The 21,371-nt window shown below is 35.1% G+C and overlaps 1 protein-coding gene across 1 annotated transcript; it reads left to right on the top strand.

The window, feature by feature from the left end:
- The first annotated feature begins 14,844 nt into the window (after nt 1–14,844).
- Nucleotides 14,845–20,731, top strand: LOC136815192 (uncharacterized). Its single transcript, XM_067071643.1, has 4 exons — nt 14,845–14,947; nt 16,700–16,804; nt 18,751–18,804; nt 20,480–20,731. Exons 1-4 carry the CDS (start codon nt 14,872–14,874, stop codon nt 20,728–20,730), a joined length of 486 nt encoding a protein of 161 aa, XP_066927744.1. The 5' UTR covers nt 14,845–14,871; the 3' UTR covers nt 20,731.
- The last annotated feature ends 640 nt before the right edge of the window (nt 20,732–21,371 follow it).

The following is a 21,371-nucleotide window of genomic DNA, read 5'->3' as shown; positions in this document are numbered from 1 at the left end:
TAAAAAAACTGCTGCACGTCTACCCACACTCTTGTATTAGAACAAGAGCCGCAAAGATGCGGATAAATATTTCCTTTACAAATGTTAAAATAATAATTGATGTCTTCAAAAGACTTCAAAGTGCTTTAAATCTCAGATAACATCAAGCAACACAAGTCCCTAAGAATTTCAAAACTCCATTTATGTTTTAAATGGATTTTAGTACTATACTAGCGGTTACCCGGCGTCGCACCGCCAAGTAGAGTGTTGTTGAACACATCAAAATACCTGATTATATAATTATTATTTTAAGCGCTGATTTCCAGAAATATTATATAGCCAAAAAGGGCAAATATTTAAAATGAAAGAATGACAAAAAGGAGAATATTTCACAGTAAGAAAACCAAAGAAAATTTTATATATTTTCAAAATGAGATGAAATATTTTGCATTATACTTTCATATATAAAATATTGTAAAAATTTAAAGTAACTTTTGGAGTTTTTTGAAATAATGTACGTGCTAAAAAGTAAAAATCTAAAATTTCATATTTTCCGACAGAATGCAAAAAAAAATAAATAATCTGAAAGAATGTCGATAGGAAAAAATTCCCCTAACAGAAGCTATGATTTCCAAAAGCATGCTGCAAAGCAAAAATATACTTGGAAACAATCAAAATTTCCAAAAAAATGTCAGAAAATAAAATAAATTTTCATGTCAGGAAATCACTTGAGTTTTCTTCATTTTTTAAATGCATGTGGAAGCTGGTGGAAGAAAATGTCAAGTTCACGTGTAAGAAAATCTCCAAATTTATCACAAAAGTTTCCACGTTTTAAATGTACGTACCATCAACTGCTTTAACTTGGGACGATTGGTCGAAACATGGGAGTGTTTGATATCTGGTCTGTATTTTCACTAACTTGTTAAATCTCTTTTACAAAAAATTTGTTTTGATAACTCCACCAAGTTTATCAATCATACTTCCTTTCATAACATGTCACGATAACTTTCACTGATAGCGCCGATTGGAGAATCAGAGAACCCCCGCTGCCTAACCGCCTATCACCCTTAATGGGATTAACAAATAATGCGTGTGTAACTTGCCGCGCGAGTGACGTCAAACGCTCCATCGTTTTGCCATTTTTTAATACGCCGTTCATTAACTCAAATCAAATGACTTTGGAGGTTCGGTGAAAAATTGTGGCCAAATTGCCGTCCCATGTTTTGTCAGATAGTCCCAAGTTGGAGCAGTTGACGGTAACAAAATCTCCAAATTCACGACAAAAGTTTCCATGTTTAAAACACAAGTTGCAAAAGATCTCTAAATTCACAACTAAAGTTTTCCACGTTTTAAAATGCACGCAGGGAAGAAATCTCCAAGTTCAAGAAAAATTTTAATTGTACATACATGTGAGGTGATTTCAAATATATTTACATCCATATTCAATGCAATAAACTTTTTAAGAAGTATAACATAACATTCTTCATATTGGGTCCGGATCCGGTTATCAGCTTTAAAATTTGAAATTTATAACCGCAACGCACAAGTTTTCACTAAACTGTCACTAGCAGTTAATTCATTGTTGTAGATAAAAAAAACAAGGGAAATTCAATCATTAACAGTCAGTTTTGCTCCATGCTTAAATTTTTAGCTAAAATCAGTTCATCAACCATTCCCATTGTTGCATTGTCGGCATTGCATTCGTTGGCTGGGTGCAAACTTTTTTCATATTGCAAGTATGTAATTTTTCAGGTATAACATGGTCAGATTTATTCACAGTCACTTGCCTTCGTACGATTTATGTAAATATACAAACAAAATTGAAGTTAGTTTGTTGTGAAAGTTGATAAAATGTCCTGTTTTTCCAAGACCAAGATTGTATCATCAAAAGTTGTTGTCAGGTGCGGCTAAATCCTGACAATGCGGATCTATTTTCCACTTCCTATCTCTCGATCTCCTTTTCTATTTTCTAGTTTCTGAGACTTAGTTTCTCATTTCTGACTGAGTTTTCATACCTGTCAATCATTTGTTCATCAATTTCGACCAGTCTAATTTTCGCACCGAGTGGGATTCGAACCACCACCAAAGAAAGACCTTCGGATCCGGAAGCCAGCGCTCTATCCCTTGAGCCATCGCCGCACAGCAAAACCACGCAATTCATAACATTTTATACCAAACTGGCAAAATACGGGGGTAATGTTATTATAATATGGGTAAAAGTACCCCTTTTTTAACCTGGCTGAAATTCGAGCCGTTACTAGCAACCCTGCGGGGCCCAAGGCGCCGAGTATGCACCCGGCACAGTGACAAGCCGTTACTAGAAACCCTGGCCCTACATCGAAGACGCCAAAAAATAAAAATTTAAAGTTTCCGCATTGTCAGGATTTAGCCGCTTCTGTTGTTGTCTATTTTCTGCCATTTTTGTTTTGACAATTATAAACAAAGCAGTATGGTCCGATCAACAATACGCTTCTGAAACGGCCGACGTTGCCCGATCGACAAGGAGAATAGAGCGCCGTACGGATATTTACCACAGACGTTTCTCGAAGAAATGACGTCTTCCGCCTCGAAAAAAGAACATCCTACTGTTTTTACCGCCGGAGCTTGATTTAAAAAGAGGCTCATGTACAAACTCACGAAATTGACCAAAACCGAGCGTTAGACTTGGAGGAGAAGGAGAAGGAGAAGGAGAAGAATCAATGTTTAGAAAAAGGGGTTACGCGCGCTCCAGAACGCTTAAGTACGTTCCTCTACTCTGTTTGCATAGCAAAGACATGTGAGAGTGACAAAAACAAGCCGTAAATGTCACGAATTTAAGTTGCGAAGCGACCCAGAACCTCCTCGATTTGCAAGTTGCAAACAAAAAAATTGAATGACAAACAAACGCCGTATATTAAAGTAAGATGAAAACACTAGACACTCTCAGAGGATCTTGAATTTAAAGAGTTGTCGCAATAAACAGACTGTACCCTTATAATCATAAAGGTTGGTGAGTCCAGTCAAAACACAGATTTGATCTGTAGCGTCATGCTTCACCTTACACCTTTACTTTACAAAATGGAGAAAGTTCTACAATAAACCAAGGAAAATATCAAAATTTCTGAGAGATGAATTTTTTGGAATACTATCATGTGTAAAAATGCTGAAAAAAGGAAGAAAAGTTTAGTACAGACCTTTTGCTATATCCGCAATGTCATGTCTGAATGAATAAAAAACTCAAGCAGACTTATGATGAAGGCCTTCTGAAGAATATGGGTCATACCTGGTCAGCAAGTCAGTATATAATAAAACTAAATCTCTGAAAATCTAGGATCAGAAGGTCAAGATCTAAAAATTTGTCACATTTTAAAGCACCAGACTTTTTCCTCTTTATTGATGAATGATATTTGTGTCATTTTCATTGTGATATTTTGAATTCATTTAAGTTTTGAGATGAATTTACAAATACATTTTAAAATTTTCAACTTCTTCAGTTGCAAATTCAATACTATTACTTTTCTATTTTGAAAAAATAGGGTCGGTCAGGCCTGCAGAACAATTAATTTGGTCTCACCTAATGCCAAAAAGAAAAAAGCTTTCAAACCAGGGAAACGATTTCATTCTTCCAAAAAAATGCAAAAAAGTAAAATTCATGACAAAAGTATTACAGTAAACCACATTTTAGATGCATGCGAAGGAAAGGTCATAAGGCGTCAATCACATATAAGTTGTGTTCGCGTCATTTCCAGCCCCAAAAAGTGAGTTGGTCGGCACTAAAATCGTCGGCAAAGTGCGCTCTGAACCTAGGCAGTCGGTCAGCACTAGAATCATCGGAAAAATGCGCCCTGAACATAGGTTTGTTCGCGCGGCAAGAATTTTCAAGCGCACTAGCTGCATTATGATCTTTGTTACATATCACGGTTGCAAAAAAACAGTCGCATAGCGCTTTTTAAACGCAAACAATCTTTGAAAAATTACGGACGGAAAGCTTATTTGAACTAACACTGGATGATCTAATCGGCGACTAACGATGAATGTATAAAATGCTTTGAAAATTATTGGTAAAAAATCCGATAGATTTCCCACTTTCCGACTGAAAAGTGTCGGATTTTTAAGATAGAAAGTGAGTCGGTCGGACGACGCGAACACAACTTATTTGTGATCTACGCCTAAGTCATAATTCACGACAAAAGTTTCCAAGTTTTAAACGCCCGATGAAAGAAATCACCAAATTCATGACCAAAGTTTTCCCATTTTAAACGCATGCGAAGGAAAGTTCATAGTTCACGACAAAAGTTTTCCCCATTTAAAACAAATGCAAAATAAAAGTTAATAGTTACGACAAAAGTTTTCCCCATTTTAAACGCATGCAAAGGAAAAGTTCATAGTTCACAACAAAAGTGTTCCCCATTTTAAACGCATGCAAAGGAGAAGTTCATAGTTCACGACAAAAGTTTTCCCCATTTTAAACTCATGCAAAATAAAAGTTAATAGTTACGACAAAAGTTTTCCCCATTTTAAACGCATGCAAAGGAAAAGTTCATAGTTCACGACAAAAGTGTTCCCCATTTTAAACGCATGCAAAGGAAAAGTTCATAGTTCATGACAAAAGTTTTCCCCATTTGAAACTCATGCGAAGGAAAAGTTAATAGTCCACCACAAAAGTTTTCCCCATTTTAAACGCATGCAAAGGAAAAGTTAATAGTTCACGACAAAAGTTTTCCACATTTAAACGCATGTGAAGGAAAAGTTTATAGTTTGCAATAAAATTTTGGTGTATGTGTGGTGATCTCAAATTGTCTACATCCATATTCAATGGGATTAGCTAACTTTTTCAGAAGTTAAGAGCCATTTTTTTAAGAGTCTTCAGGGTGTGATACCTCATCCTCTTGGATTTTGATGAAATTTTAACCAAATGATCCATCACACAAGAAAATAAGACCCTGAAAATTTCACCTTGATATCTCAAGTAGTTTTGAAGATACAGCGTCTCAAAGATAGGCTACTAAGCGGAAATTGACCCCTAAAAATCATGAACTCTGGTGGGGAGCAGATTTTGAAAGCCAATGAATTTTTATTCAAGTACATTAGAAAGCTGATTTACAGTGGATTTCAAGAACTTTTTGTAGGGAATCAGAAAAAATCAAATTGAGTCTCCAAAATTTTCCCCAAAAATCTCTAGCACCTCCTGTAGAGGGCTTCAAACTTTGTGTAATCTGGGTTTGGAAGCACTTTTAGCTGTCTGCTGATGGTCCTTGAGACTTTTTTGAAGCAAACTTTTGACCTGGAGTGGTTTACTGGTGGGTTTTGGCCACAAAAATAACATTTTCAGGATTTCTATTTTTGCGTAACCGTCAAAAATGGCCGAAAAAATTGCTATTTTGGCTGATCTGGAGCAAAATTCAAGATGGCGTATCTTTTTGAACCCCTACAAATTTTTTTGAAACTTTCAGTAAGGCTTCCTTAGTAGGTCTAGTTTATAACCTCAAAAAATCTCAGTGGGGCCTTGAAGTCTCTTAAAGATATGATCGATTGAAAATTTGCTTAACTTCGTTGTTTTTTTCCCTCCTAAAATGCTAAATCAGGCCCACTTAAGGGCTCTAAGGTAAATTTTGTCAAATATTGGTTGATCTTCTCTAGCCAACTAATCATTGGCATTAAGGGAACAACTGTAAAAAAATTCAGGTCATTTCCATTAACAGATGACATTTTATGACTGTTTCTTTATTTTTAAGTATAGAATATGTAAAAAAATGGGACTGACATCTGGCCTTTCCTACCATTCCAGGGCCTATATTTTCAGGAAAAGCCTCAACCTTTCACAGTTTGGTAAATATTATTCCTAAATATAAGCAGGTTACTTCAACTAAATGGGTTTAACAGTACTTAATTCCTATTCAAAAACTTTTTAGACTCATTCAGAAATCCTACTTTGACAATAATTTGCGCTTTACCGCAAAATTTCTAAGTCCAAGTGTCGTGATTAACTTTAGACTGTCCAATATTTCTTGTCCAGAAGATTTAAACATCATTGTTTGCAGTATCTCATAAAATATCACCCTAGTAATGTTGCTTAGTTATTTAAGAATCAACAAGTAAGGCTGTCAGTGTACACAAATATAGAGATATTGGACAGTCTAAAGTTAATCACGACACTTGGACTTAGAAATTTTGCGGTAAAGCGCAAATTATTGTCAAAGTAGGATTTCTGAATGAGTCTAAAAAGTTTTTGAATAGGAATTAAGTACTGTTAAACCCATTTAGTTGAAGTAACCTGCTTATATTTAAGAATAATATTCACCAAACTGTGAAAGGTTGAGGCTTTTCCTGAAAATATAGGCCCTGGAATGGTAGGAAAGGCCAGATGTCAGTCTCATTTTTTTACATATTCTATATATACTTAAAAATAAAGAAACAGTCATAAAATGTCATCTGTTAATGGAAATGACCTGAATTTTTTTACAGTTGTTCCCTTAATGCCAATGATTAGTTGGCTAGAGAAGATCAACCAATATTTTGACAAGAATTTACCTTTAGAGCCCTTAAGTGGGCCTGATTTAGCATTTTAGGAGGGAAAAAACAACGAAGTTAAGCAAATTTTCAATCGATCATATCTTTAAGAGACTTCAAGGCCCCACTGAGATTTTTTGAGGTTATAAACTAGACCTACTAAGGAAGCATTACTGAAAGTTTCAAAAAAATTTGTAGGGGGTTCAAAAAGATACGCCATCTTGAATTTTGCTCCAGATCAGCCAAAATAGCAATTTTTTCGGCCATTTTTGACGGTTACGCAAAAATAGAAATCCTGAAAATGTTATTTTTGTGGCCAAAACCCACCAGTAAACCACTCCAGGTCAAAAGTTTGCTTCAAAAAAATCTCAAGGACCATCAGCAGACAGCTAAAAGTGCTTCTAAACCCAGATTACACAAAGTTTGAAGCCCTCTACAGGAGATGCTAAAGATTTTCGAGGAAAATTTTGGAGACTCAATTTGATTTTTTCTGATTCCCTACAAAAAGTTCTCATGGCTCCGAATGGGGTTCTAGGTCCCCCCAACAAATTTAGGTCCCCCCTACGATTTAGGTCCCCCCACTTTTCAGTAAGGTTCAGGTCCCAGTTGAAAGATAAAAGTTCAGGTCCCTGCAAAAATGCTTTTCAAGGTTAAGGAACCCAGCAAAAAAGCTACTGTCATTTTTGGTAGTATTATTACTAGTTTTTTTACGTATCAACATGGGACGTCAACCAACTGAGGAAGAGAAGAAAGAATTCATGTACATCAGAAAAAATGCGGGGTTAAAAAAATTGGGGTCCAAATTGAAAATTTAAATAATGTTGCCCACCATGGTTGGGCAACGAGAAATTTTGGAATTTTAAGGGTAGAAATCTGCCATTTTAGCCTACATTTGATAGAATGTAGAGGATAAATTCAATAGAAAAATCCTTAAAACTTATTAACCAAAACAATAGTGAGGGGGTATTTTACAGTTTCCTAATTAGCCCCCCAGAACTTTAGTGCAGCCCTTCAGCTCCCCCCACTTTTTTAGGTCCCCCCTGAGTTTAAAAAATGAGACAGCTCCCACCCACTTTTAAGCCAATTTGAGATTTACACCCCCCCAAATAAGTGGGGGGGGGGCGGAGCCATGGTTCTTGAAATCCACTGTAAATCAGCTTTCTAATGTACTTGAATAAAAATTCATTGGCTTTCAAAATCTGCTCCCCACCAGAGTTCATGATTTTTAGGGGTCAATTTTCGCTTAGTAGCCTATCTTTGAGACGCTGTATCTTCAAAAATACTTGAGATATCAAGGTGAAATTTTCATGGTCTTATTTTCTTGTGTGATGGATCATTTGGTCAAAATTTCATCAAAATCTAAGAGGGTGAGGTATCACACTTTCTTTATTCTGAAGATTTTTAAAAAAAATGGCTCTTAACGTTCTTCGTTGGTCATGTCCTGTGCTGTGAGCGTGATGTATATTCAATTTCAAGTTTCAAGTTTATTTTCGTTTTACGAGCTTGTTAAAAATGTATTCACGAAAACCATCAAGAGAAAAAGAGGGCTTGGAGAACTGAATTAATAAAGAAACAAATATTTTGTCCCATGTTTTTCAGGGGCAAATGGTGAATTTCTCTGTTGTTCACGAGAATTCATATTTGAGATAGTGGATATTGAAAAACTTTGATTAATTTTTTGTTAGCTAATAAATTCAAATACAACGCATGCGTTTTATAACTGAGAGTGATGATACATACAGTTACAGCTACAGGTAAATATTCAAAATATATTTTGTATAAATCCCTTTTTTGCTTTTATTTGTTAGTTGTACAGTATACTGGTCTTTTGGGTGTTGCTAGCGCTAGCCTAGGTAAGTTAAGGCCAACAACCCTCAAGTTGGAAAATCAAGGGGCAATGTTGTAGATGAATATCTATACAAAATTTTATACTTCCCTTTGTACTGTTGATTGGTGCTGCCCCGTCTATCTGTTTGTTTGGTGCTGTCTACTGTTGATGGGGTATGAAGAAATTTGACTTGAATACAAGCTTCTTTGCATTGATACTCAAAATTCTATATTCAATTATAACATAGAATATGGTCCTTGTGGAAATAGCTCGGAGGAGAAAATTCCACAAATTTCAACAGAAATTGCTTCGGTCATTGGTCAACCAGTCATCTTTACGTAACTAATGGTAACGGATGAGCATTTTTGAGCAATCTCATCATTTAAAATATAAAGCACTGAGGATCCTTCACTTGCGATCGGAGTGATCTGAGGATTTAAAAATTGATACGAAAATTGATGTCATGTAGTCATACACGAAGTCTGAATTTTAAAAGTGGTTGAGCGATATATTTATCTGGCACCCGATGTAGAAATTTTCTTCCGACACGCTAAAGTATGGCGCGCCAAAGCGGAAATCAATGTTTAGAAAAAGGGGTTACGCGCGCTCCAGAACGCTTAAGTATGTTCCTCCACTCTGTTTGCGTTGCAAATAATATTGAGGTAATCCAGGATAATCACGACGATCGTCGAAAAATTTAAGGCTAGTGAAAATACGCTATTTTATTGGTTGAAACTCACTAGCCTGTTACATTTTTCGCCCGTTTTCGTGATGATGCCGATTTGCTAGTTAACCTCACAAATATTTAGAGTGTAGAGTCTTGAGAAGCACTAGTGAAAGGTGAAAACAACAGCTTTTTAATTGGATATTCTTTTTCCGGGAAATCTGTTAGACAAAACTAGAGTGCCTTTTCTGGGTAAATATGTCGGGGGAAAGTGACGAAAATTATAAGAATTAAGGCGACGACATTTTTCCTAGTTGAAAAAACTTTTATTACCTATTTTTTATCCCCAGCCGAAAATTTTACAACAGCCTCAGAGGATCTATAGAGTCCAAAATATCTGAAAACACATTGGCCAAAGGGAATGTAAAAAGAAATTCCAAAATACAAAAATTCTAAAAATTTAAAAAAATCCCGAAAATCGAGTATATATATTGCACCGACCCAGGGAGCGGGGGTACCTTTTTTCACCTTCACGAGTCCCAGGTAAATGCCGCAAAAACACATTTCAGTCTCATTCAGGTCGCTTTTTTTTAAAAGAGAATCCCACGAACGAAGAGTCAATTTTTCGAACCTCTCGCTGAGAGAGCGGAGCAACCCTTTTACCAACCTCGTTCCCTGCGTATTATCAGTTTTTTTATGCTTTACTGATAGCGCCCTTTTACTTCCGCCTTGTAGTTTCGAATGTTTTTATTCGAAAATCTAATTCGAACGTTATAGATTCGAACGCAAATATTCGATTTTAGTGTTTGCATCTTTTGACAAAATAGAGAAGCATTTTTCAGCTGGTCATTTTTCGACCCCAGAAGCTTTGTTTCGCAGTGAGGGGTGTTGCAGATTTTTCAGAGATGTATTTGAAAGTTTCTAGATTGATAATTGAAAATGCAGATGGTGTACAGTATTATTTCGATAGAGAAGAAACCACCCTTCATCATTGGATTAATCAAATTGAAAGCACTGAGTCTTTTTCTATGTTTTTGTTTCGATATGCATGGAAAAGAAAAGAGAAAAGCAGAGGAAAGGAGTTCCATGATTGAAACGTATGCGTAGTTGGTTGTAATAATGGTTAAAAAAGACAACATTTTTGAAACAGTAAAACAATGTGAATAATTTCTTGATTATCGTCAAGCCGTAATGATTGTTGAGATTCTTAAAAAGTCAAGCACGTACCTTTGTCGCAAACGAGAGAATTGGGAGAGAACTTTTATAAATATCGCTCGTCATATGGTTTTTAATTACAAGACATTACATTCAGTTACATTTCCCTTATTATGATATCAGAAATCTCGCATATTGACAAACATTCAAGAATCTCAAATTTTTTGTATGCAGTGATGAAAAACTGTTTGGCTCTGAAAGTATTTGAATCATGTGAAGTAGTTTTATAAATTTCTTAGTTCATCAGATTTAATTTTAGTGTATTTTATGGAAGAACTCCAAATTAAAAGTTCATCTGAAAATATTTTTGTGGCGTTTTCCCTCTTTCCCTTTGTCTTTGACACTTCCCTACTCCGAAAGTCATCTTTTCGACTGTTTTTGATTTGATTTTTCTCAGACAGGCCTGTCTATTGTTGTTGAGTACTGTATGAAGATTTTAACTTGAATATGAAACTCTTTACCTTGAAATTTTGTCTTCCCAATTAAACCACAGTAATGTCTATGGTTAAAACCAAGAACCAACAAACAAACTGTATCTTACTCTTATTAGGTTCTTAGTAGGGGGAGGGCTTATTGTTGGAGGAGTTGGAAATTTTAATCCTAAAAACCCAAAAATAAGCTAAAATCAGGCTTTAAAGAGCAGAATAAGGAGCCTTCCTTCCCTCTGTCAGCTGAAAATATTTTTACAAATTAATAAACGATGGGGGGTCCTAATAAGGTCCGGGGGTTGGAAGATTTTCGTTTTGGAGCAATCTCATTATTTAAAATATAAAGCACTGAGGATCCTTCACTTGCGGTCGGAGTGATCTGAGGATTTAAAAATTGATACGAAAATTGATGTCATGTAGTCATACACGAAGTCTGAATTTTGAAAGTGGTTGAGCGATATATAGGAACTTAGTCGACCGCGCGCACATTATACCAAAGGAGACGCGCTGCGCGCGTAATAAATACTATCTTTTTAAAACAATACTATCTTCGTTTAAAACATACTATCTTTTTTAAAACATACTATTTTTTGCTTAAAAAATACTATTTTCGTTTAAAACATAGTATCTTTAAAAAATAATACTATTTTTACTATCTTTCATACTATCTTTTTAAAACAATACTATCTTTGTTGTAACATACTATCTTCGTTTAAAAAATACTATCTTTTAAAAAATACTATCTTTTAAAAAATACTATCTTTTTTCGAATATAGGTTGCCTCGATTATTCAAATTTGTGTAATTTTCATTTTGAGGGGCGTGTAATGGGCGTTGGTTTTTCGTGTTTATTTTATATGGCCTCATCCGCCCACATGCAGGACCAACATAACAAGATGGCTTCCGGCTCCCTACAAGATCTGACCTGACTGACAGTAAAATGGCTACTCGTGGCAGACCATTGAAAGATATCAACGAAGACCAAGTCCTTGCACTAAAAACAATAGGGTTCAAATGGAAGGAAATTGCTGATCTTATTGGAGTTCTCGGATATTTCCATATAAAGCATGTTGTTCTTTCCATCCAGCAAGCATGGTCCCGCCGTCCCACCATGCGCGGGTCATGCATGCAAACTTTAAAATGAGCGAGGCAAGACGTGCCAACCTCGTTTCCAGACTGTTTTCGAAAAGATAGTATGTTTTAAAAAAGATAGTATTGTTTAAAAATAGATAGTATTGTTTAAAAAAAGATAGTATCATTACAAAAGATAGTATGTTTTTAAACGAAAATAGTATGTTTTAAACGAGAATAGTATTTTTTCAAACGGAAATAGTATTTTTTCAACGAAAATAGTATTTTTTGAACGAAAATAGTATGTTTTAATCGAAAATAGTATTTTTTTAAAAAGATAGTATGTTTTAAACGAAGATATAGTATTGTTTTAAAGAGATAGTATTTATTTCCGCTTTGGCGCGCCATACTAAAGCTCTGAAGGTCGGGAAAATTTTCAACATCTGGAAGAAATACATTACGGAATTTCGCCTGACCGCGTAATTTTTTAGAAAAATGGGCCCGAGTGCAATTTGGACAGGGAAGGTGTCATGGCCGACAAAATTTGGGTCAGAAAAAACTTCAAAAGGTTTCACGAAATAAATTCAAATACAAAACTTTTTGGAGAAGGAATCATGCAAAATATTATCATTCTTTTCACAAGGAGGGCATGTAGAAATACTCAAATAAGTATTTTTCCTTCTTTAAACTGATCACAGAAGCAAAAACAAAATAGAAATAACATTGTACACAAAAAAGCCTGAAAGAAGAGAAAAGTCATAATCAGCATCTATAATAACACTAAAAGAAAAACTAAAGCTATAGAAAATGAATACTAACCCTCAATTAACACTTTTGTGAAGTTTAATAAAGATTTTATCCAAAAAACTTCAGTTCTGGAACACTGAAATCGGTTTGTCGGTTGTCGGCCGGTGGACAACAGTTTATATTTGGAGGACGGTCTAAGATAGATAACAACATGAAAGTTACTGATAAAAGCCTAAGCCCATAGGAACATACCTGCTTTAGTTTCTTTGGTCTTTGAATGGTATAAAATTTGAGAAAGTGCAGAAAAAATCAGCCATCAAAACAAACAAAAACAAAAGTTATGATTATCAACTTTTCTGTGGTAGAAACACATTTTTTGGGTTGGTGCACATACAAAAATTACACTGGATACTAAAACTAATATTCAGGGAGTGATAAGTACAGTTAAACTACAAAAAAATCCATCAAAAGAAACCAAAAACAACCATAACAGCACACATTTTTTGAAAATTACATCAACCATGTTGTTTGTAATTTTTGCCGACATACTCATGACGTGGTAACTAACGACAGTGATTTGACGGTCTTTTTGAGGCGCCAGATCTCAAAAAAACAATTTTTGAGCGTTCAGCACGGCCCCGAAAATGAGGGCTAAACTTATGTCGGCACATCAATGGATGACTACTATTTCTCTCCGATGGTATATTGGCCCGCTCCTTTAGAGCTTTAGCGTGGGCGGCCGCCAATACGCCATCGGAATATCAGATAAGCGATATATAGGAACTTAGTCGACCGCGCGCACATTATACCAAAGGAGACGCGCTGCGCGCGTAAAAATTACCGTTTTAACAAATATTTCCTATATAGATAGGAAATATTTAAAAAGAAAAAAATTCATGCATGTCTATTATTCATATAGCTTATAAGGGAATGGTATAGATTTATAGATTAGTATAGTATAGTATAGATTATTTGGTAAAAAAATTTGCAAAAATGAATCCTTTTTTACCATTACTGGACCACTCAAGAAAGAATTTGTACCCCATACATATGTTGAAGAGGTCTTTCTTGGGAAAGATAACCCCCTGATTTTTTTTCCTATTTTTCAGGACCCCTCGGATTTTATTTCATATTTTAGACCACCCTGGATTTTCAACCTCGTTATACTGACCCCCTGGATTTTTACACTAAAAAAACTAGACCCCCTGGATATTTTATTTTTCAAACCACCCTGGACGTCAGACTATTTCTTAAATAGCCCATTCCTACTGTTGTTTCTGCAACTTTTCACTCCAGTTTCAACAATCCTGTCATTTAATCGTTGGCAAAAAAATTTCATGCAATTTATGCCTGCGCCCCCTGCTGTTCAACGTTGAGCCCTTAGACGAAAAACAGTCACCTGAACTAATTAGTCATGCAGGATTGAATGTTTGGAAACATGCCGCCGAAAATTATCAAACAACCGTTGTATGGAGGAGCAAGTCTAAAAAGTTATGTTAGGGATATAAATTGGCCAAAATAACACCAGAATTTCAAAACCACATATCTTGTCAAAAATCCCAGTGTTAAAAAAATCCCAGTGCACTGAGAATGACAATTAAGCAAGGGTTTTAAGATTTTTCCCGTGTAGGTATTGTAAGAAAATGGGGAATTTGAACATTTGTGAATCTTTGAATCTACTCGGGCTTTTTTCCTGAAAAGAAGTTTTTATTCTGATTGAATAAAAAAGGCCATTCAAAAAGTACGTACGCTCCAAAGTAAGCAAAATTCGACCCCCTCCCCCTTAGTACGCTCGCGTACGCTTTGACAGTACCTCTTACGCTTTTCTGATTACCCAAAAAAACTAGAAAAACAGTTTGAAAAAATTTGCAAAGGGTACGTACATTGTCTTGATTGACATTGTCTTGATTGACCCCCTCCCCCCTCAGAGCGTACGTACCTTTTGAATGGCCCCAAAGGTAATTTCGGTAATTTTGACTTACAAAAAGTACAAAGATCGAAGTCACGACTGCATAAGACTTATAGTGAAATTTCATTTCTAATCTATTTCTGTCAATATTTGAAGCGTGTTTTTCAGGCGAATCATAGATGCCACATGGAGTTGGTCTAAATATGTAAACGATTTTATATAATAACAAACCATATAAGAACATAAAGCTTCGACGAACAAAACCTTGAGAAAAATCAAGAACATTTTAAGGCATTGTGGACTCTAACACATCCGATTTATTAGAAAATTGTAGAAAATATTAACAGTGGTAAAGATAAGAACATTTTTAGGCTTATAAAAACTCCAAAAGTTAAGAACTCTTGAAGGCTTTAAAAACTGTAGATGTTCTAATAAAAAAATGGTGCAAAAGCTAAATATAGAGGATGACATGCTATAAAAGACCACAACAGCATCATATAGTCATCATCATCGCATTTAATGACGACCAGTGAAACTTGTGAATGATTATAATGAAGCTCTCAATACTTTTAGTTCTTTTCTTCGTGGCCTTTATCCATGCTGGTGGCGGTGATTGCGGTAAGTTTAAATGAAATCTATGATAAGTCGTATTGACTAGCCATAACTTTCATTAAAGTGCCACCGCAGCAAAACGAACACATGGAGTTGAATTTGCTTTTAAAAGGAATGGTATTAGTCCTACAATAATTTTTGTTAAGAGCATAGAGGTATAAAGAAAGACAGGAGATGAATGTGTCGGTAATTGGTCGTTAAAGTTTTTTGATTTCTTTTATGTAATAAATCAAAAGAAATTCTACGCTCGCCCGATGAAATACGACTTTTTAGTAGAACTCAAGTTTGCTTTGAACATTCTTACTATCAGCATCGAAGATTTCTAGCCTTCTAATATACGAGAATAAAATAAAATTTAGCTCCACGAAATAAGTTTGCGTTCAATTTTGTCATCCATTAAATTTTGTTTTGAAAAGATATTTTCTCCAGCCAGAAAATAAAAAGTTCTTTATAAGCACACACAATTTCAGACCCAATTTGTAGCCAAAAAGTCGCTGGAGAATTTTGGAGGTAAGTATTAAGCAATAGAGTTCACCTTGAAGAAAATGTTGATCGAAAAATCTTGTCATTTGATGAAGGATTACAAAGTTTACAGGCCCTTTTTTAATCCAAATATTTCCTTACACCAATGTCAGAAACAATGGATCTCGCCTCATCTAATTTCACTGAAATAAGCCAATAAGATTTCACCTATCAACAAAAGAGCTCATTAAAAATGCACGATATATGAGATTATGAGCATGCATACCTCGTAATTTTTTTAATCGTAGGGCGAGCATGGTTACAATAGCATACTTCTCCTGTTTCTTTATACCTCCATGGAAAGAGTGACCTCTCATCTGATCTGAGACAAAATTCATTCTTCAAATGCTAACAAATGTGTCAAGGGAGTGATTTACAGTTATAGTTTCAAAAGTAAAAAGCCCATTTTGTTTTGGCGTCTACTTAGAGTGACATTCGTGCCTTGCCTTACACGCTTTTTTATAAGAACAATTTTATAAAAATACAATGCTGGACTTTGGCCAAAACCTAAGAACAAATTAAGAACAGTCTTTCCTTTTCGGTCGCTTTAGGCTCCCTGCGGGGGCAAGAACCCGATATTTTGAGTCCTATGAAAATAATCTGGCAGTCCCTACAGCCAGGGGTTACTGCTATGTGCGGAACTAGTACTTCAAACCATGACCTTTAGAGACACTAGAAATTTTGACGATAGAATGTCAATTTTTTACCAAGCACACAGCAGCCTTTAAAAAACTATTGGTCAAGAAGAAACTGATTAATGTTTCCGAATAATGTAGTCGAATGTTTCTATGACTCGAGCAATTTTCTCAATTTCCTCTTCATTGCTCAAAACACTCTATACACGTTTTTTTAAGAAACACACTTTTAAGAAACATATTTAAAAACTAAGAAACATCTAAGAAATGCTGGGGCTGAGAATGAGAAAATTTTTTAATTCGTTTTTTTTAAGAACCTTCCAATCCAGCCTTCCATGAGGCTGATTATGTCAAAAAGTTTAGAAACATGTAAGAAACATTTAAGGCTCAAAAGGCCGATTTCTTAAGAAATAAAAGTTTGTTAAAAAAATACAAAAATATATATATCTTGAAAATAAAGAAAATATTCTACCTAGATTTTTCCGTAAATTTGTCTGAGCCTTTAAGTGAGAAAAAATATCACTAAAATCTAGAAACAAAATATTTAGTTATGAAATATTGAGTGGTGTGACTAAATTGTTTTGTTTATTTTTATTTGTAGAATGTGCAGACGGTATTGGTACATGTGATAAGAGATATCATTGTGTATCAGCTTCTATAAATACTTGTAAAGTTACACGTGGAGTATGCAAGCCTACCATACCAGGTAAGTGTCTAGCTTATAATCAACCTATTTTTATACGCCAATTGCCGCGCGGAAATTTTTTGGTCCGTTTTACCACCCTCAAACCGTCCCAATCTTTTCTTCACACCTATCGACAATAGAACAAGGTGTAAAAAAAAGATTGGACCAAGTTTAGGGGGATAATTAATTAATAGAGTGGCACGCGCCTGACTGCATTACTACGGTCAAAAAGGTGCATTGCGTCTTTCTCGAAGGGAAAACTGCCACCCCAACCATTTACTAATCCAATCTAATTTAAAACTTCAATTGTTCGTCTTAAAAAGGGTTTAAAACGAAAATTTTGACATCATTAGAAAATTATGTTTTTAGTTTTCCCAGACAACGGAAATTTTCAGTTAAAAAAGAAGGGGGTCTGAGGTATGACCAACTATGGTCAATAGGCAAAGTACATAGATGCTAAATGTCGTGCTTTGGCTGAAAAGTGTTCCAATGACCTAGGTCACGTGATATTAAAATAGAATTTCAGCGCTTGACCAATAAGAAGCTTCGCAGGCTTTCGAAATCAATACACAATATTAGCAAAACTTTTTGCGATATTCATTTTTTTTGCTTGGAAGAGCTTAAAGTACAACATCTAGCCCTTCGGGATTTACAGAAATCTGTGGCAGAGTGCCGGTAAATTAAGCTTTTTTACTTTTTAAAACGTAAATTGAATAGAAAACAGCATGGCAACGGATGCAAGAGTCATATGAAATAGACTAATATATTGGCTTATCACTCAAATAAATTGAAAAATAGCCTAAATCACGCATAATGCAAGAAAAATTTGAAATCAAGCCATGCGCAAGAAAAAGCCTAGATGATATGCTATCATCCGTTAGCCATGGAAACGGATAGTAAACGCAGGAAATATACATATGCAGAGTTACAGCCATCACGGCGTTTTACCGGAAAAAATAGTGGCAGCGGAGTTTGAAACAAACGCTGTAAAAGCAGGGCCTATCCAACACTATAAACACTTCTTCCACAACTGCTTACTCCGCCCTGGGCTAAAGCCATCAATTAAGGGCTCTGACCATAGTGAATTTTTCATAATTGCCGTGTTTAAAATGTGTTTTCTGACTGATATAACCAACAAAACTATGGTATGTTATACATTTTCTGTTAGACAAACTATTCCTGAATCTGAAAATTCAAAAATTGCATTGAAAAAATTTGATGAAGAAGAAAATGAAGACTTTTGCGAGGAAGAGTATTTCAACTTTGAAGAGCTTAGTTTCGGCGAAGAAAAAACATTTTGAAAGAATTTTCGCAGTAGATGGTGTATCTTTTACCGAACAATAGAAATTTTTGCGGAAAATTTTTGTAAATGCTTCTTTGTCTCGAAATCTTCAAAATAGTGTTTTTTCATCAATTTTTCATCTGGATTTTGCTTTAAAAAACTGTCATAACTTTTAACACATCTTTTTGGAAAAATTTTCCGCAAAATTTAAAATAGTTCAATTCTTTTCGGACAGTGTAAAGAAATTTTGAAACAAAAAAGTTAATTACCCATTAAAACTAAGCACTTTTTGTAAAAGAGGGTGATGCAACATATTATTAACATCTTTTTAAAGTTCATAACGTCATTTTTGCAATTAAATTCTTAATTACTCTCAAGGGATTCGATTGAAAAGCAATTTATAAAGGCAATTCTTTGTTAAAAGTGTTAAGGAACCTGAAATATAACTTTTATGTTCAAATACCAAAATCAATTTTTGGACTATGGTCAGAGCCCTTAAACCAATCAAACAAACTGCTTGGGTGTCAATTAATATGAACCAAAGAGAAACTTTGATAAACATTGCAAATTTAGTGGAACACACACAAGAACATAGAAGTGGTACGATTCGAAACTTTTTTTCGGAACACCCTGAACTAAATTAGAAATGTTGATTTTTTCACGATAACTTCTTCTTCTTTTTAAGTTTATCTCAGTACGCAACCTACAACAAACTCCTCGGACATAACCCAAATAAACGGTGAGTTCAAAACATTCTTATTTTTCTTCTCCCCATTAAAGGTCGTATGGCGTTTTTTCAGTTGTTTTAACGCTGATAGCAACAGGGTGGTGAAACTAGCTTTGCGCTCTTATAAAAACTGGTAGCTCAAAAATATCTTGCATCTTTGTCCAAAATAAGAGACGTCCTCTACTCCACTTTATCCTTCCTTTTACATTGAATAGTCTGATTTGAGTTAATATTTCCATATCCTTGCTGTAAGCAACGCGCTTATTTATAAGAATGGTGTTTTTTCATTTCACCATGGATATTCTTGACTTTTTTTGGGAAAATTACCCTAAAGTACTCTTACGGTATTCCTAGGGATACTTAGCCTAAGGCCAAGAGTGACTGCCTAAATTTAAAATGCAATACATGCCTCAACCAAAATAATTTTTCAGGTCCGGTGGAACAACCATGAAAGTGGGGAGGCTTAGGGCTCAAAATGAGATAAAATTCGCTAGGAATTTGAGGAAAAAATCTCATTTGGGAGGCTGAAGCCTCCCCAGCCTCTCTGCTCCCACCGGGCCTCTATAGCCGTGGTTACACTACATTAATATCTTTAAAATTTTTTAAATTTTTTAATCAAAAATACATCAAAGAAATTAACTATTTTCTTTAAAGTCTTTTTGAAATTTTTGTGTTGTATCAAATCTTCAATCGTTTTTTCTCAACTCATTTCATTGCACGTATTGTGTTAATTCTTATCATAGTGCGGAAAGGGGTCTGATACCCCCTTCTTATATGATCCCCCCTTCTTGGCATCCCCCCAACCTTTAAAATGTCTATCCCCCAAGGGTTTTGGGCTAAATTTTCGAAAATATATAGTGTATAGTGCGATCCGATAATCCCCTTCTCGCTGGTACCCCGTAATAATAACTTGCTTCTTGTTGACTACTCTAACAGAAAACTTCCTTTCGTGCAGATCAAATTTCATAACAGTGCTGGAAAATAATCTACAATATATGTAAGCCCCCCTTCTTAAACGACCCCCCCCTCCTTGCTATCCCCCCTTTTTAATGAAAATTTCTGATCCCCCTTCTTCACTTTTTTGGAAGGTGTCATCCCCCCCCCCCTTAAGAAAAGGCGTCCGAACTATGCTTATGAAACGGAAATTTCAGAGGAAATATTCGAAAAAGAAAAGTCGAGCTAAAAGATCTTGCTGGGTACGCCTAGTGGTTAAAGTTGAGGAACGAAAAAAGCACCTACAACAACATATTTGCTGAACTTCGTCTAAGTGACCAAGAAGAATTTATATCTTATTTAGAACTTATCCTATCTTTCACCCCTATCTCTTCCAAACGCTAGAAAATCCATTCATCGAAAAAAATGTACAGAACTATCATGTCGGTGGCTTTGATCTCGAGAGAAGTGAAGAAAAAAACTTTAAACTCTTTACCAAAAAAATGGTAAAGAATCGCAAGAAATAATTTCTTTTTCAAGAATTTATACGTCTTTATTTTCTTTAAAAGAGGGCTGTTACACTTGTAAATTTTTTAATCATAAAGACTTGATTAAAAAATTTCAGAAATTTAGAAATAAATTAATGTAATGTAACCACGCCTTATTTGTGAGAGCCTTTAGGACTACTGTGCATAATTTGCAATTTATAGAGAAGAATTACTCATTAATTTCATCTTTTTATTTATTTTTTTAGATATATGTGCAAGTGCAAACAATGCATACAGTGGTGTTACAGTTAAATTCAATCCATCAATGGCACATTACGCACAACTCCATGCCGAGTATTTGGTGCACAAAGCAGAAAGAGGAGAAACAGTGGGATCTGTACATCAAAAATGCAAATTAAATTTATTTCCAGAATTAGAAACGATACAAGGGAACGTCATGGAATATCGAAATGGAGGTTATGTGGAAGATCTGAAGAAAGCTCTAAAAGTGTGGTAAGTAGAGGTGGCGGAATTAAAATCTACACCCAACTACACCCTTCTAACACAAACGGGTGGGCCCAATCCCGCTGGAAAAATTTGCCAAAAAATCGTTTCCAGTTAAAAATTATACTTTTAAACGAATGTTAATCCTCACTTAAAATATTATGCTCTTTTTTCCATCCAAAATGAATTTTCTGACTTGAAAACAATGGAATTCAAATCCCAGCCATAAAAAGAGGGGAATATCAGTCCCAATCAAATTTCGGTTTGTTAATTTAACTGGCTGAAAGAATCCTGTCGGGTCTGTGGGAAAAGGAATTACATGAGCAACTAAACTAAGTGTACCGGGTGGTTACACTTTTTAGTTATTTCATTGTGTCGGTTTGTTATTTAAATTTCGAAACACGGAAACAGCCAAAAATGAAAATGTATTACGACCATGACTGTACCGTACTTTTTACTATTTTCTCTTCACTTTCAGGTACGATGAGGGCGCAAGTGGCGACCATTATAAAGCAATGGTTGATAACAATCTAGTCGGTTGCGGTGTCGCCAAAAGTGGAAATATCATAAGAGTAGTGGCTTGGTACGGTAAACCCAAGTCAAATGGTAAATGGGCATTTTAAAGTGATAATAAATTCATTGTAATTTATCATT

This window comes from Clytia hemisphaerica, unplaced genomic scaffold (genome assembly GCF_902728285.1).
Source record: "Clytia hemisphaerica strain Z4C2 unplaced genomic scaffold, Clytia hemisphaerica genome assembly, whole genome shotgun sequence".
Classification (NCBI taxonomy): domain Eukaryota; kingdom Metazoa; phylum Cnidaria; class Hydrozoa; order Leptothecata; family Clytiidae; genus Clytia; species Clytia hemisphaerica.
Note: the sequence above shows the minus strand (reverse complement) of the source record. Positions and strands in the feature narration are given on the sequence as shown.

Bases quoted from the DNA above. Each gene is read 5' to 3' on its own strand.
- LOC136815192 (XM_067071643.1), top strand. From the start codon at position 14,872: ATGATTATAATGAAGCTCTCAATACTTTTAGTTCTTTTCTTCGTGGCC. The intron at 14,948-16,699 runs GTAAGTTTAAAT...TTTTATTTGTAG, and splicing joins TGCTGGTGGCGGTGATTGCG to AATGTGCAGACGGTATTGGT. The intron at 18,805-20,479 runs GTGAGTTCAAAA...TTATTTTTTTAG, and splicing joins GGACATAACCCAAATAAACG to ATATATGTGCAAGTGCAAAC.